The sequence below is a fragment of the Trichomycterus rosablanca genome, chromosome 8 (assembly GCF_030014385.1).
Source record: "Trichomycterus rosablanca isolate fTriRos1 chromosome 8, fTriRos1.hap1, whole genome shotgun sequence".
Taxonomy (NCBI): domain Eukaryota; kingdom Metazoa; phylum Chordata; class Actinopteri; order Siluriformes; family Trichomycteridae; genus Trichomycterus; species Trichomycterus rosablanca.
In genome coordinates this window covers 41,471,319-41,487,360 of record NC_085995.1, presented here as the reverse complement: position 1 = coordinate 41,487,360, position 16,042 = coordinate 41,471,319, and the positions used below count along the sequence as shown (strand labels likewise).

The 16,042-nt window shown below is 38.3% G+C and overlaps 1 protein-coding gene across 1 annotated transcript in view; it reads left to right on the top strand.

Moving 5' to 3' along the window:
• Positions 1–4,418: 4,418 nt before the first annotated feature.
• ssrp1a (structure specific recognition protein 1a) overlaps positions 4,419–16,042 on the top strand; it is a 45,935-nt gene continuing 34,311 nt past the window's right edge. The window contains exons 1-3 of the mRNA XM_063000910.1: positions 4,419–4,462; positions 5,890–5,952; positions 6,049–6,234. Coding sequence (XP_062856980.1) covers positions 5,899–5,952; positions 6,049–6,234 — 240 coding nt within the window. The 5' untranslated portion in view covers positions 4,419–4,462; positions 5,890–5,898. The remainder of the gene's footprint in view (positions 4,463–5,889; positions 5,953–6,048; positions 6,235–16,042) is intronic.

Below are 16,042 nucleotides of genomic sequence, written 5' to 3'. Positions count from 1 at the left end.
CTCCGCCTGGCCCGCGATCAGTGCCGGTCCGAGTGTGCGCGCCTGTCCGGGCTGATGCGCGGGCACGATGACTGACACGCGCTAAACCTGAGTGAGTGAGTGAGTGAGAGACGGTGAAGTGAATTTATAGGCAACCCCCCCCCCCCCCAGTCACACACACACACACACACACACACACACTTCTCCTCCCCTCAATAATCCTCCATTCACTCTGAGTCTCTATATTCAGTATTTCTACAGCACACCTTTACCTGTCAGTCAGATTCTACCTGTATCTGCCCAGAGGTGGTCAGATAACTCCAGTAAGAGAGTAAAAAGTCATGATTCTCTCACCTGTTACCTGTTCACCTGCTCACTGTGGAATGTGAATCTTCTGTAAACACTTTATTCTTATTTTTCCTCCGTCCCAACTTTTCTGGAGTCTGTTACAGGATCAAATTCTGGGAGTGGTGTTGAGTTTTAAAGACGTTGAGTTTCGAGGTATTTTTCCCCATAAGGATATTTGGAGAACCTGTTAATGCGTCCATGATCCCGTGGAGCTGCAGATATTTTAGTCTCATGTAAAATAATGAGGTTGTTTTTGACACTTAAACACTGAAAATAACACAAATATAATATAAACACACTGAAATACAATTACTAACAGTTACACATCAATAACAATACAATAAAAGCTGCACTTTAGTTTTACTTCTTTATTGTTTCCTGACGCTTCTTAATGGTGGAGATGCTCGATGTTGGAATACCGTATTCACTTCAGCACCGGCGCATTCACACGAGAAGTGACAAAACCGCTTTTACAGTGACTTACTGTAGTAAAACAGCGAGTGAGGAATGTGATTAGTGGAGGAACTTATGAGCAGTAATAATGAAGAGAAGTTTAGTGCTCCTGTCTCCTTCTTTTACTACATTAAACCACGTTAAGCTTTATTCTCAACCAGAAGCGTTTTAGACTCTGGGAGAAGCTGATTCTGATTCTCACCATTTCTCAGAAGCTGGAGCTGTAACACAAGTTTAAAAGTGAAACAGGGAGGAGAATCCAGATAAACACAGATACATGTGGAGCTGTAACCCTGGATCTGCACCTTATTCCACACTGAGAGCAGATTTGTCTCATATTCACATTATGTTTTACTGCCTGAACAAAGCAGCAGTCACACACACGTTGAGTTTAAGGGAAACGTTGAGTTTAAGGGTACAAATTTCTCAAAGAAAGGATGTTAAGTTTCAATGATTTTGAGTTTAGGGGACGTTGAGTTACAAGGTACCGCTGTACAATAAAGTTGATCAGTGAAACATTGGAAATCTTTTCTTTCTACTTTTATCAGTTGAATAAAGATTGAAGAGAATGAAACACATCACACATTCTTAGAGGTTTGTAATTAATGAATGTTATTAATATAACTCATTTTTGTTAATGAACTGTGTGCATTAGCCTCTTTTGACTTGAATAATCTGATGGATTATTATCAGATGACTTACAATTAGTACAGTTTACATTGCAATTGAGGGTTAAGGGTCTTGTTTAAGGGTCGAACAGTGGCAAGCTGGCAGATATGAGGTTTGAACCAGTGACTTTCTGATTAGTCCTGTACCTTAACCACTAAGCTAAAGTTGAATGAATAAATGAATGAATGAATGCAGCATGTTTGATTGACAATCACTTCTGCTTTTGTTGACTGTACCTTACTAATTTAATTGAAACCCAACTGGCGTTTAATTATAATCACCTGACTCACTTAACTAACTTCATTAAACTGATTAAACTGGTTCAGTTTATTAACAATAAGATTAATGAGGTTACGATTAAAAATAGGAGTTCGAGTAACTCAGATTGGAGCGGCACGGTGGCTCGGTGGGTAGCAAGTCAAGTCAAGTCAAGTCAACTTTATTTATATAGCGCTTTTTACAATATACATTGTCTCAAAGCAACTTTACAAAATCCAGGACCAACAGATACAAAAACCCCTAGGACTAGCACTATCGCCTCACAGCAGAAGGTCCTGGGTTCGATTCCCAGACGGGGTGGTCTGGGTCCTCTCTCTGCTGAGTTTGCATGTTCTCCCCGTGTCTGCGTGGGTTTCCTCCAGGAGCTTCGGTTTCCTCACACAGTTCAAAAACATGCAGTCAGGGGGCCTAAGAGAGGCACCTTGGGGCAGTAGAGCAGAGTTTATTCCACTGGACACACTGCATAGGCTAGTTAAATTACATTTACATTTTTAGCATTTAGGAGACGCTTTTATCCAAAGTGACTTACAGTTGTGACAGTATACAGTTTAAGCAATTGAGGATTAAGGGCCTTGCTCAAGGGCCCGACAGTTGCAACCTGGCAGAGGTGAGGCTTGAACCGGCAACCTTCTGATTACTAGTCCAGTACCTTAACCTCTAGGCTACACCTGCCCTTACAAATTAATACAAATAAATAAATTAAATAATTGACCATAACTTTCTGGACCAACATACTTCATTTGGCAGTGGTAACCTAGTAGTTAACAGTACTGGTCCAGTAATCAGAAGGTTGCCGGTTCAAGCCTCATCACTGCCAGCTTGCCACTGTTGGGCCCTTGAGCAAGGCCCTTAAACCTCAATTGCTTAGACTATATACTGTCACAGCACTGTAAATCACTGAGGATAAAAGCATCTCCTGAATGTCAATTTATTTAACAAATTCTACTAATTTAACTAAAGTGTTTATTTCAATATTAATGATTTCTGACTATTCTAACTAATCTAAATGAGAAAAACAAGCTAAATTAATCGACTACAGCACCTTATTTGATTGAAATGACACAAAAATTAACTGATTTTATGTTTTTAACCTGATTGATAAATTGGTTATAATTCTATAATATAAATAATTTCGTTGAAATAATTCATTTGACTGAAACTGACTAATATAATTGCCTATAATTAAAGCAATTCTATCAATTTGTATAATTTATGACTTTTAATAGCATTATTTATTTATTTTCATATAAATCTTAAAATTATCTGTTTTTATTTTCATATAAATCTTGAAATTATCTGTTTTTTCAGGATTATTACTGATTGACATGAGCTCGAGTCTTTGTCGCCCTCTGGTGGTTCATGGTTGTTGTTTACAGTAGAACTTGAGCTCGTAATGATGCTACATCAATGGTTAATTAGTCAAAACACCTTATTTGAGGAAAAACTGCTGTTCTTAAAAGTCAAACTCAGATGCTTTGTGATAAGACATGGCTCACAGTCTGCATTCCAGTTCATTCCAACGGTGTTGGAATAGAAATTAGACCAGGTATGTTCCTCCACACCAGACATTTCTCAAAGTGGTACATCACAAACAACAGCACACAGTTCTCTATATACATAGCATTATATATTTCTTTTACTGTTACTGAATCATAAAAGATTCAGTACAATAAAGTACATCTATATTGCTGTTTCTTTACATGCTTTGTTAGCTCCTTTCATGCTGTTCTTTAATGGTCAGGACCCTCACAGGACCACCACAGAGCAGGTATTATTCAGGTGGTGGATGATTCTCAGCACTGCAGTGACACTGAACCTGTTTGCTAAACAGCCAGAACAGAAAAGAAGCTTACTAAACCACATTGTCGCACAGGTCATGTTTTGGGCCTGTGATACGGCACCCACATGACAATATCGAAGACGTTATTATGACGGAACTTTTAGAAAGACTCAAAAGACTAGGAAGACCAAGGGTAAGTTAGATTGACAACATTACGATGTGGATTGCATTATCAGGCAATATGAGACAGAGAGCATTGGAGAAAGCTGACCCAAGTGTGCAGCCAACCATCACAAAGCAGCGACCTGGAACTGAACGAAGTGGCATGGTGGCACAGCTAGTGGAGTAGGTCCTGGGTACCTGGGTTCAGTCCTAGACTGGTCACTAGGTCTTCGTGAACTGGTGTTTTGTATTTTCAGTTTATCCAAAGCGACTTACATTTGTGACAGTATACAATCTAAGTGATTGAGGGTTAAGGGCCTTGCTCAAGGGCCCAACAGTGGCAACCTTTGGGCCTTCAGGTTACTGGTCCAGTACCTTAACCACGAGGCTACAGCTATTTCTGTTTAATTGTATTAACTTTGGTGTTTTAATATTTATAAACCATTCAGTGAAGGTTTGTATTATATTCATTTATTACCATAAACTGAGAATATTTTACTGATTCCTGAATAACTTCATGTTTAATGTATAGCGCACTGTTTATATAGCCTAAACAATTTGAACTTTCGCTATGGAAAGGCTAAGTCGCAAACTGCACACTCACTCACTAAAGAGTCTGCTAGAGTGAGTGCACTAGCTGTTGATACTGACACTATTCTGGCACACTACGTAGGATAGTTTGTGTGATTGTAAACGCAGCCGTTGTGCCGTGAAAACGGAAGTGACATCGTATCCCTCCGCGTCACTGTGGTTAGATCCCGGACGCTTCACGCGGGAAAGAAGTAATCTGAGGTAAACCTGCGGCTTATTTTATTTTATTTGATTATTACTGACAGATTTACACCCAGAACAGCTCAGATCGCTCCGGTTATACCTCCAAATATACTAAACATCCGTAAATGAGCATTAAAACCTGTGCTGATGTATTATTAGTGGGGTTTGTGTGTGTGAGGACTGATCACCGTTATGCAGTTAGCTTAGCACCGCGACTGCATTGTGATTCGGTTCTTCATCATGATGTGGAGGAATTAAAATATCGCGATATTTGCTCTCATTCCCACATTAAACTACAAGTATCGCGATATTTACATCTGTGAGGGCTTACAAGCGTTTATATTTTCAGCATTTAGCAGATGCTTTTATTCAAATCGACTTACAGTACTATAACAGTATACTGTCTAAGCAATTGAGGGTTAAGGGCCTTGCTCAGGGGCCCAACAGTGGGCAGTGGTGGGGCTTGAACCAGCAACCTTTCGACTAGTCCAGCACCTTAACCACTAGGCTACAACTGCAGTGGAATTTACTTTATATTCCTGTGTTATCCCACTGTCCATGTTATCAGCTCCACTTACCATATAGAAGCACTTTGTAGTTCTACAATTACTGACTGTAGTCTGTACTGTAGACTGTAGTACTGACTTGTGGTCAGGACCCCCCACAGGACCCCCACAGAGCAGGTATTATTTAGGTGGTGGATGATTCTCAGCACTGCAGTGACACTGACATGGTGGTGGTGTGTTAGTGTGTGTTGTGCTGGTATGAGTGGATCAGACACAGCAGCGCTGCTGGAGTTTTTAAACACCGTGTCCACTCACCGTCCACTCTATTAGACACTCCTACCTAGTCGGTCCACCTTGTAGATGTAAAGTCAGAGACGATCGCTCATCTATTGCTGCTGTTTGAGTCGCTCATCTTCTAGACCTTCATCGGTGGTCGCAGGACGCTGCCCAGGGGGCGCTGTCGACTGGATGTTTTTGGTTGTTGGACGATTCTCGGTCCAGCAGTGACGGTGAGGTGTTTAAAAACTCCAGCAGCGCTGCTGTGTCTGATCCACTCATACCAGCGCAACACACACTAACACACCACCACCATCAAGAACAGCATGAAAGGGGGTAACAAAGCATGTAGAGAAACAGATGGACTACAGTCAGTGATTGTAGAACTACAAAGTGCTCACCTGGTCAGGTAAGGATGCTGATCAAGATTGGAGACCAACCAAGACCAGCAGACTATCTTAAACTGTGTGTTTAACACACACACACCTGATACCATGATGTTCGTTGAGCTACATCTTCGGCTCTGCTCCTCAGAACTCATGGAGGACCAGCATCAAAGTTCTCCTCAGTACCCATGTGGTGGAATGAACATCACCCGTCACCGAACTGTTTAGTCCTGGGTGGGAGGACTAGATGCTTACCGATGATTCGTTTCATTCTCAGGTGGCAAAGATGGGAGACACACTGGAGTTCAACGAGATCTATCAGGAGGTGAAAGGATGCTGGGTAGGTCACATGTTCACGTCCCCTCATCGTGCATGTGCGGTCCTTCTGTGCGCTTTTATCCGTTACAGATTTGTGTGCGTCTGTGGTTTCTTTCAGAACGACGGGCGGCTGAGGTTTAGCAAACAGTCTGTGGTCTACAAAAGCAGCAAGACGGGAAAGGTGGACAGTATTTCTGCTCCTGACCTGTCTCTCGCCCAGTGGCGGCGCGTCTGTCTCGGCCACGGGATCAAACTGGCCACGAGTAACGGGCACGTCTACAAATACGATGGATTTAAAGACACGGTGAGAGCGGCGCTGTGCGGTGGGGATCTTTCTGCTGAATGTTTGGGTTGCTTATGTGCTCAGCTGTGCTCAGATGTTTGTGATTCTCTAGATTTTATCGTGGATAAAAAAGTCATAAAAAGTACCAACGAAATATCTGTGCATGATATATTATTACTGCACTCATTACAGTTATAGCGCCAATGTGACCATACACAAACCCACTGCTGCCCAGATCGATTGACCGATGGACAGACAAGTTAGATAGATAGATAGATAGATAGATAGATAGATAGATAGATAGATAGATAGATAGATGATAGATAGATAGATAGATAGATAGATGATAGATAGATAGATAGATAGATAGATAGATAGATAGATAGATAGATAGATGATAGATAGATAGATAGATGATAGATAGATAGATAGATAGATAGATAGATAGATAGATAGATAGATAGATGATAGATAGATAGATAGATAGATAGATGATAGATAGATAGATAGATAGATAGATAGATGATAGATAGATAGATAGATAGATAGATGATAGATAGATGATAGATAGATAGATAGATGATAGATAGATAGATAGATAGATAGATAGATAGATAGATAGATGATAGATAGATGATATATAGATAGATAGATAGATAGATAGATAGATGATAGATAGATAGATAGATAGATAGATAGATAGATAGATGATAGATAGATAGATAGATAGATAGATAGATAGATGATAGATAGATAGATGATAGATAGATAGATAGATAGATAGATAGATAGATAGATAGATGATAGATAGATAGATAGATAGATAGATAGATGATAGATAGATAGATGATAGATAGATTGATAGATGATAGATAGATAGATAGATAGATAGATAGATAGATAGATGATAGATAGATAGATAGATGATAGATAGATAGATAGATAGATAGATAGATAGATAGATAGATAGATAGATGATAGATAGATAGATAGATAGATAGATAGATAGATGATAGATAGATAGATAGATAGATAGATAGATAGATGATAGATAGATAGATAGATAGATAGATAGATAGATAGATGATAGATTGATAGATAGATGATAGATTGATAGATGATAGATAGATTGATAGATGATAGATAGATAGATAGATAGATAGATAGATGATAGATAGATAGATAGATAGATAGATAGATAGATAGATAGATGATAGATAGATAGATAGATAGATAGATAGATAGATAGATAGATAGATAGATAGATAGATAGATGATAGATAGATAGATAGATAGATAGATAGATAGATAGATAGATAGATGATAGATAGATAGATGATAGATAGATTGATAGATGATAGATAGATAGATAGATAGATAGATAGATGATAGATAGATAGATAGATGATAGATAGATAGATAGATAGATAGATAGATAGATGATAGATAGATAGATAGATAGATAGATAGATAGATAGATAGATGATAGATTGATAGATAGATGATAGATTGATAGATGATAGATAGATTGATAGATGATAGATAGATAGATAGATAGATAGATAGATGATAGATAGATAGATAGATAGATAGATAGATAGATAGATAGATAGATAGATAGATGATAGATAGATAGATAGATAGATAGATAGATAGATAGATAGATAGATGATAGATAGATAGATAGATAGATAGATAGATGATAGATAGATAGATAGATAGATAGATAGATGATAGATAGATAGATAGATAGATAGATGATAGATAGATAGATAGATAGATAGATAGATAGATAGATAGATGATAGATAGATAGATAGATAGATAGATAGATGATAGATAGATAGATAGATAGATAGATAGATGATAGATAGATAGATAGATAGATAGATAGATAGATAGATAGATAGATGATAGATTGATAGATAGATGATAGATTGATAGATGATAGATAGATTGATAGATGATAGATAGATAGATAGATAGATAGATAGATGATAGATAGATAGATAGATAGATAGATAGATAGATAGATAGATAGATGATAGATAGATAGATAGATAGATAGATAGATAGATGATAGATAGATAGATAGATAGATAGATAGATGATAGATAGATAGATAGATAGATAGATAGATAGATAGATGATAGATAGATAGATAGATAGATAGATGATAGATAGATAGATGATAGATAGATTGATAGATGATAGATAGATAGATAGATAGATAGATAGATAGATAGATAGATAGATGATAGATAGATAGATAGATAGATAGATAGATAGATAGATAGATAGATAGATGATAGATAGATAGATGATAGATAGATAGATAGATAGATAGATGATAGATAGATAGATAGATAGATGATAGATAGATAGATAGATGATAGATAGATAGATAGATAGATAGATTGATTGATAGATGATAGATAGATAGATAGATAGATGATAGATAGATAGATAGATAGATAGATAGATAGATAGATAGATGATAGATAGATAGATAGATAGATAGATAGATAGATGATAGATAGATAGATAGATAGATAGATGATAGATAGATAGATAGATAGATAGATAGATAGATAGATAGATGATAGATAGATAGATAGATAGATAGATAGATAGATAGATAGATAGATAGATGATAGATAGATAGATAGATAGATAGATGATAGATAGATACAGTGTATCACAAAAGTGAGTACACCCCTCACATTTCTGCAAATATTTCATTATATCTTTTCATGGGACAACACTATAGACATGAAACTTGGATATAACTTAGAGTAGTCAGTGTACAGCTTGTATAGCAGTGTAGATTTACTGTCTTCTGAAAATAACTCAACACACAGCCATTAATGTCTAAATGGCTGGCAACATAAGTGAGTACACCCCACAGTGAACATGTCCAAATTGTGCCCAAATGTGTCGTTGTCCCTCCCTGGTGTCATGTGTCAAAATCCCAGGTGTAAATGGGGAGCAGGGCTGTTAAATTTGGTGTTTTGGGTACAATTTTCTCATACTGGCCACTGGATATTCAACATGGCACCTCATGGCTAAGAACTCTCTGAGGATGTGAGAAATAGAATTGTTGCTCTCCACAAAGATGGCCTGGGCTATAAGAAGATTGCTAACACCCTGAAACTGAGCTACAGCATGGTGGCCAAGGTCATACAGCAGTTTTCCAGGACAGGTTCCACTCGGAACAGGCTTCGCCAGGGTCGACCAAAGAAGTTGAGTCCACGTGTTTGGCGTCATATCCAGAGGTTGGCTTTAAAAAATAGACACATGAGTGCTGCCAGCATTGCTGCAGAGGTTGAAGATGTGGGAGGTCAGCCTGTCAGTGCTCAGACCATACGCCGCACACTGCATCAACTTGGTCTGCATGGTCGTCATCCCAGAAGGAAGCTGACGCACAAGAAAGCCCGCAAACAGTTTGCTGAAGACAAGCAGTCCAAGAACATGGATTACTGGAATGCCCTGTGGTCTGACGAGACCAAGATAAACTCGTTTGGCTCAGATGGTGTCCAGCATGTGTGGCGGCGCCCTGGTGAGAAGTACCAAGACAACTGTATCTTGCCTACAGTCAAGCATGGTGGTGGTAGCATCATGGTCTTGGGCTGCATGAGTGTTGCTGGCCCTGGGGAGCTGCGGTTCATTGAGGGAAACATGAATTCCAACATGTACTGTGACATTCTGAAACAGAGCATGATCCCCTCCCTTCGAAAACTGGGCCTCATGGCAGTTTTCCAACAGGATAACGACCCCAAACACAACCTCCAAGATGACAACTGCCTTGCTGAGGAAGCTGAAGGTAAAGGTGATGGACTAAACCCAATTGAGCACCTGTGGCGCATCCTCAAGTGGAAGGTGGAGGAGTTCAAGGTGTTTAACATCCACCAGCTCCGTGATGTCATCATGGAGGAGTGGAAGAGGATTCCAGTAGCAACCTGTGCAGCTCTGGTGAATTCCATGCCCAGGAGGGTTAAGGCAGTGATAATAATGGTGGTCACACAAAATATTGACACTTTGGGCACAATTTGGACATGTTCACTGTGGGGTGTACTCACTTATGTTGCCAGCCATTTAGACATTAATGGCTGTGTGTTGAGTTATTTTCAGAAGACAGTAAATCTACACTGCTATACAAGTTGTACACTGACTACTCTAAGTTATATCCAAGTTTCATGTCTATAGTGTCGTCCCATGAAAAGATATAATAAAATATTTGCAGAAATGTGAGGGGTGTACTCACTTTTGTGATACACTGTAGATGATAGATAGATTGATAGATGATAGATAGATAGATAGATAGATAGATAGATAGATAGATAGATGATAGATAGATAGATAGATAGATAGATAGATAGATAGATGATAGATAGATAGATAGATAGATGATAGATAGATAGATAGATAGATAGATAGATGATAGATAGATAGATGATAGATAGATAGATAGATGATAGATAGATAGATAGATAGATAGATAGATAGATAGATAGATGATAGATAGATAGATAGATAGATAGATAGATAGATAGATAGATAGATAGATAGATTGATTGATAGATGATAGATAGATAGATAGATAGATAGATAGATAGATAGATAGATTGATAGATAGATAGATAGATAGATAGATAGATAGATTGATTGATAGATGATAGATAGATAGATAGATAGATAGATAGATAGATAGATAGATAGATAGATAGATAGATAGATAGATGATAGATAGATAGATGATAGATAGATAGATGATAGATAGATAGATAGATAGATAGATAGATAGATAGATGATAGATAGATAGATGATAGATAGATAGATAGATAGATGATAGATAGATAGATAGATAGATAGATAGATGATAGATAGATAGATAGATAGATAGATGATAGATAGATAGATAGATAGATAGATAGATAGATAGATAGATAGATGATAGATAGATAGATAGATAGATAGATAGATAGATAGATAGATAGATAGATTGATAGATAGATAGATAGATAGATAGATAGATAGATAGATTGATTGATTGATAGATGATAGATAGATAGATAGATAGATAGATAGATAGATAGATAGATTGATAGATGATAGATAGATAGATAGATAGATAGATAGATAGATAGATAGATAGATAGATAGATAGATAGATAGATGATAGATAGATGATAGATAGATAGATGATAGATAGATAGATAGATAGATAGATAGATAGATAGATAGATGATAGATAGATAGATGATAGATAGATAGATAGATAGATGATAGATAGATAGATAGATGATAGATAGATAGATAGATAGATAGATAGATAGATGATAGATAGATAGATAGATAGATAGATAGATAGATAGATAGATAGATAGATAGATAGATGATAGATAGATAGATGATAGATAGATAGATGATAGATAGATTGATAGATAGATGATAGATAGATAGATAGATGATAGATAGATAGATAGATAGATAGATAGATAGATAGATAGATAGATGATAGATAGATAGATGATAGATAGATAGATAGATAGATGATAGATAGATAGATAGATGATAGATAGATAGATAGATAGATAGATAGATAGATGATAGATAGATAGATAGATAGATAGATAGATAGATAGATAGATAGATAGATGATAGATAGATAGATGATAGATAGATAGATGATAGATAGATTGATAGATAGATGATAGATAGATAGATAGATAGATAGATAGATAGATAGATGATAGATAGATAGATGATAGATAGATAGATGATAGATAGATAGATAGATAGATAGATAGATAGATAGATAGATGATAGATAGATAGATAGATGATAGATAGATAGATAGATAGATAGATAGATAGATTAGATAGATAGATAGATAGATAGATAGATAGATAGATAGATAGATAGATGATAGATAGATAGATAGATAGATAGATGATAGATAGATAGATAGATAGATAGATAGACACAGACAGATAGACAGACAGACAGATAGACAGACCCTCAGACAGTTAGTAAGATAAACACAGACAGATAGCTAGACAGATAGACACCTAGGCAGTTAGACAGACAGACAAACAGATAGAGTTATAGATAGATAGACACTTAGACAGTTAGTTAGATTGATCGATCGATAAATAGATAAACAGATAGACAGTTAGAGAGATAGACAGATAGATAGATAGACACTTAGACAAACACTCAGACAATTAGATAGATAGACAAACATAGATAGATTAGATAGATAGATGGACAGACAGACAGACAGATAGACACTTAGGCAGTTAGATAGATAGACAGACAGACAGACACAGACAGATAGATAGATAGACAGATAGACACTTAGGCAGATAGATGGATAGACAGACAGACAGACAGATAGATAGATAGATAGACACTTAGGCAGATAGATAGACAGATAGATAGATAGACAGACAGATAGATAGATAGACAGACAGATAGATAGATAGACATAGACACTTAGGCAGATAGATAGACAGACAGATAGACAGAGAGATAGATAGACAGACAGATAGATAGATAGACATAGACACTTAGGCAGATAGATAGATAGACAGACAGACAGATAGATAGACAGACAGATAGATAGATAGACATAGACACTTAGGCAGATAGACAGACAGATAGACACTTAGGCAGATTAGATAGATAGACAGACAGATAGATAGACACTTAGGCAGTTACACAGACAGACAGACAGATAGACACTTAGGCAGATAGATACTTAGGCAGTTACACAGACAGACAGACAGATAGATAGATAGACAGATAGATAGACACTTAGATAGACACTTAGGCAGATTAGATAGATAGATAGACAGACAGACAGATAGATAGACACTTAGGCAGTTACACAGACAGACAGACAGATAGACACTTAGGCAGATAGATACTTAGGCAGTTACACAGACAGACAGACAGACAGATAGATAGACAGATAGATAGACACTTAGATAGACACTTAGGCAGATTAGATAGATAGATAGACAGACAGATAGATAGACACTTAGGCAGTTACACAGACAGACAGACAGATAGACACTTAGGCAGATAGATACTTAGGCAGTTACACAGACAGACAGACAGATAGATAGACAGATAGATAGACACTTAGATAGACACTTAGGCAGATTAGATAGATAGATAGACAGACAGATAGATAGACACTTAGGCAGTTACACAGACAGACAGACAGATAGACACTTAGGCAGATAGATACTTAGGCAGTTACACAGACAGACAGACAGATAGATAGACAGATAGATAGACACTTAGATAGACACTTAGGCAGATTAGATAGATAGATAGACAGACAGATAGATAGACACTTAGGCAGTTACACAGACAGACAGACAGATAGACACTTAGGCAGATAGATACTTAGGCAGTTACACAGACAGACAGACAGACAGACAGATAGATAGACAGATAGATAGACACTTAGATAGACACTTAGGCAGATTAGATAGATAGATAGACAGACAGATAGATAGACACTTAGGCAGTTACACAGACAGACAGACAGATAGACACTTAGGCAGATAGATACTTAGGCAGTTACACAGACAGACAGACAGATAGATAGACAGATAGATAGACACTTAGATAGACACTTAGGCAGATTAGATAGATAGATAGACAGACAGATAGATAGACACTTAGGCAGTTACACAGACAGACAGACAGATAGACACTTAGGCAGATAGATACTTAGGCAGTTACACAGACAGACAGACAGATAGATAGACAGATAGATAGACACTTAGATAGACACTTAGGCAGATTAGATAGATAGATAGACAGACAGATAGATAGACACTTAGGCAGTTACACAGACAGACAGACAGATAGACACTTAGGCAGATAGATACTTAGGCAGTTACACAGACAGACAGACAGATAGATAGACAGATAGATAGACACTTAGATAGACACTTAGGCAGATTAGATAGATAGATAGACAGACAGATAGATAGACACTTAGGCAGTTACACAGACAGACAGACAGACAGATAGACACTTAGGCAGATAGATACTTAGGCAGTTACACAGACAGACAGACAGACAGACAGACAGATAGATAGACAGATAGATAGACACTTAGATAGACACTTAGGCAGATTAGATAGATAGATAGACAGACAGATAGATAGACACTTAGGCAGTTACACAGACAGACAGTTACATAGACAGACAGACAGATCACGTTATTAATCCCATAAGTAAAGTCAGTTATTATTACAGCAGCTGAAGATAAATGAAGTATTAAAGTACAAAAGTATTATTGTACAACAGTGTGTAGTTAAATAAATAGAATAAGAAATCTACTGTATAATATAATAAAGTATTAAACAGTGTGGTGCAGTAAATATTATAGATAAAGATATGTAATATGTAATATAATAAACTGTTGTAAAGAGTTGTTTGCAGTAAATATGAACAGGAGTGTTATGTAGGCTACATGAACAGAGCGTATAGACTATATATATATATATATATATATAGAGGCTGGAGCTTTCTATATTCTTTCTTCTGTATGTGCTCATGTTCTTTACAATAATCCATCGCTGGTAGGTGTAAAGATGTCGGCGCGTCTAAGCCGCCGAGGGTGTCGTGTAGCCACCGGAGGTCGCCAGACTGAACATGGGAGTTGAGCAAGTTTAATACAGGGTTAGGGTGTAGCTAGTGGTGGTAGTCGACGGACTTTTTAAAGCGCCGTTTATGTGTAGTTTTATTTTCATAGTCGGTCAATTAAAGATCGTGGTGCTGTGTATTGATTGTTTCTCTTTACTAGTAGCAAAATGTAGAAATCCTGACGCATTCGTGTTGTGCTGAGTAGAATTGAATCTCTGCGTTTCTGCTGTGTGCTCTTCTATAACGGTTCCCTCTCGCCAGGGATCCGGGCCTGGTTCTGTGGAAGGCTGCTGATGTGCTGACGGCTTGTTTATAAGCTTCTATGTGAGCAAATTGAAATAGGAAATCTGATTAGAATGCCGAGTCGACGTTTGTTTGAAGGGACGTTTCAAACAAAGCCGGTGTAAACAGGGTTCGGTGAATCTCGCTCGGCCTCTCTCCGCGGCGGCGCGGGCGCGGGCACATGGCGGGTGTTTACGTCTGCGCGTAACTCAAGATGCTACAGAGAAAGAATGCTGGTCTCGGAGGGATTAATCAGGCTTCGGATGATGCCAGGGTCGTACCGGGGCCGTGTGGCACGGTGTCAGCAGATGAACCGGTACGGTTTGGTGAGGAACCTGCTGATCTGGACCTGTCGAGGGTCCTCGCGCTTGGATAAACAGCCCGGCCGCTTCCCGCGGTCCCGCCGATGTGAAACTAGTCCGGTGATGAAGCGGGACCGGGGCGAGGCGGGGCGGATGGGTTCAGGTGTGATTGTGAGAATCTGCGACAGCAGGCTGATTAGGTCGGTGCTGGTTATCGTAAGCGTTTATTTTCTCGGTGAGAGAAGCAGCACCGGCGTGCCGAGCTCGCCCGTCCCCAGATGTCTCCGTGTGCGTTTCGGTTCTCTCTCTCTCTCCCTGTCCGGCGTGCACAGACACACGCACAGCGCCGGCGTGACATGTGGAAGCGATCGCGCGGCACTGGATAAATAAACAGTCTGATTGGGCGCTCTCGGTACGAGCCTGTGACCGGATTACACACACCTCCGCCATCCCAGAGGGCCGCGGGGCGCAGCGCCGTCAGCCGACCTCTTATTAATGAAGCCGGGAGAAGGGGGGGCGCATTGGGTCATTGAACTGTGGAAGTGAGGAATTAATTCTGTTTACTTCTTCTT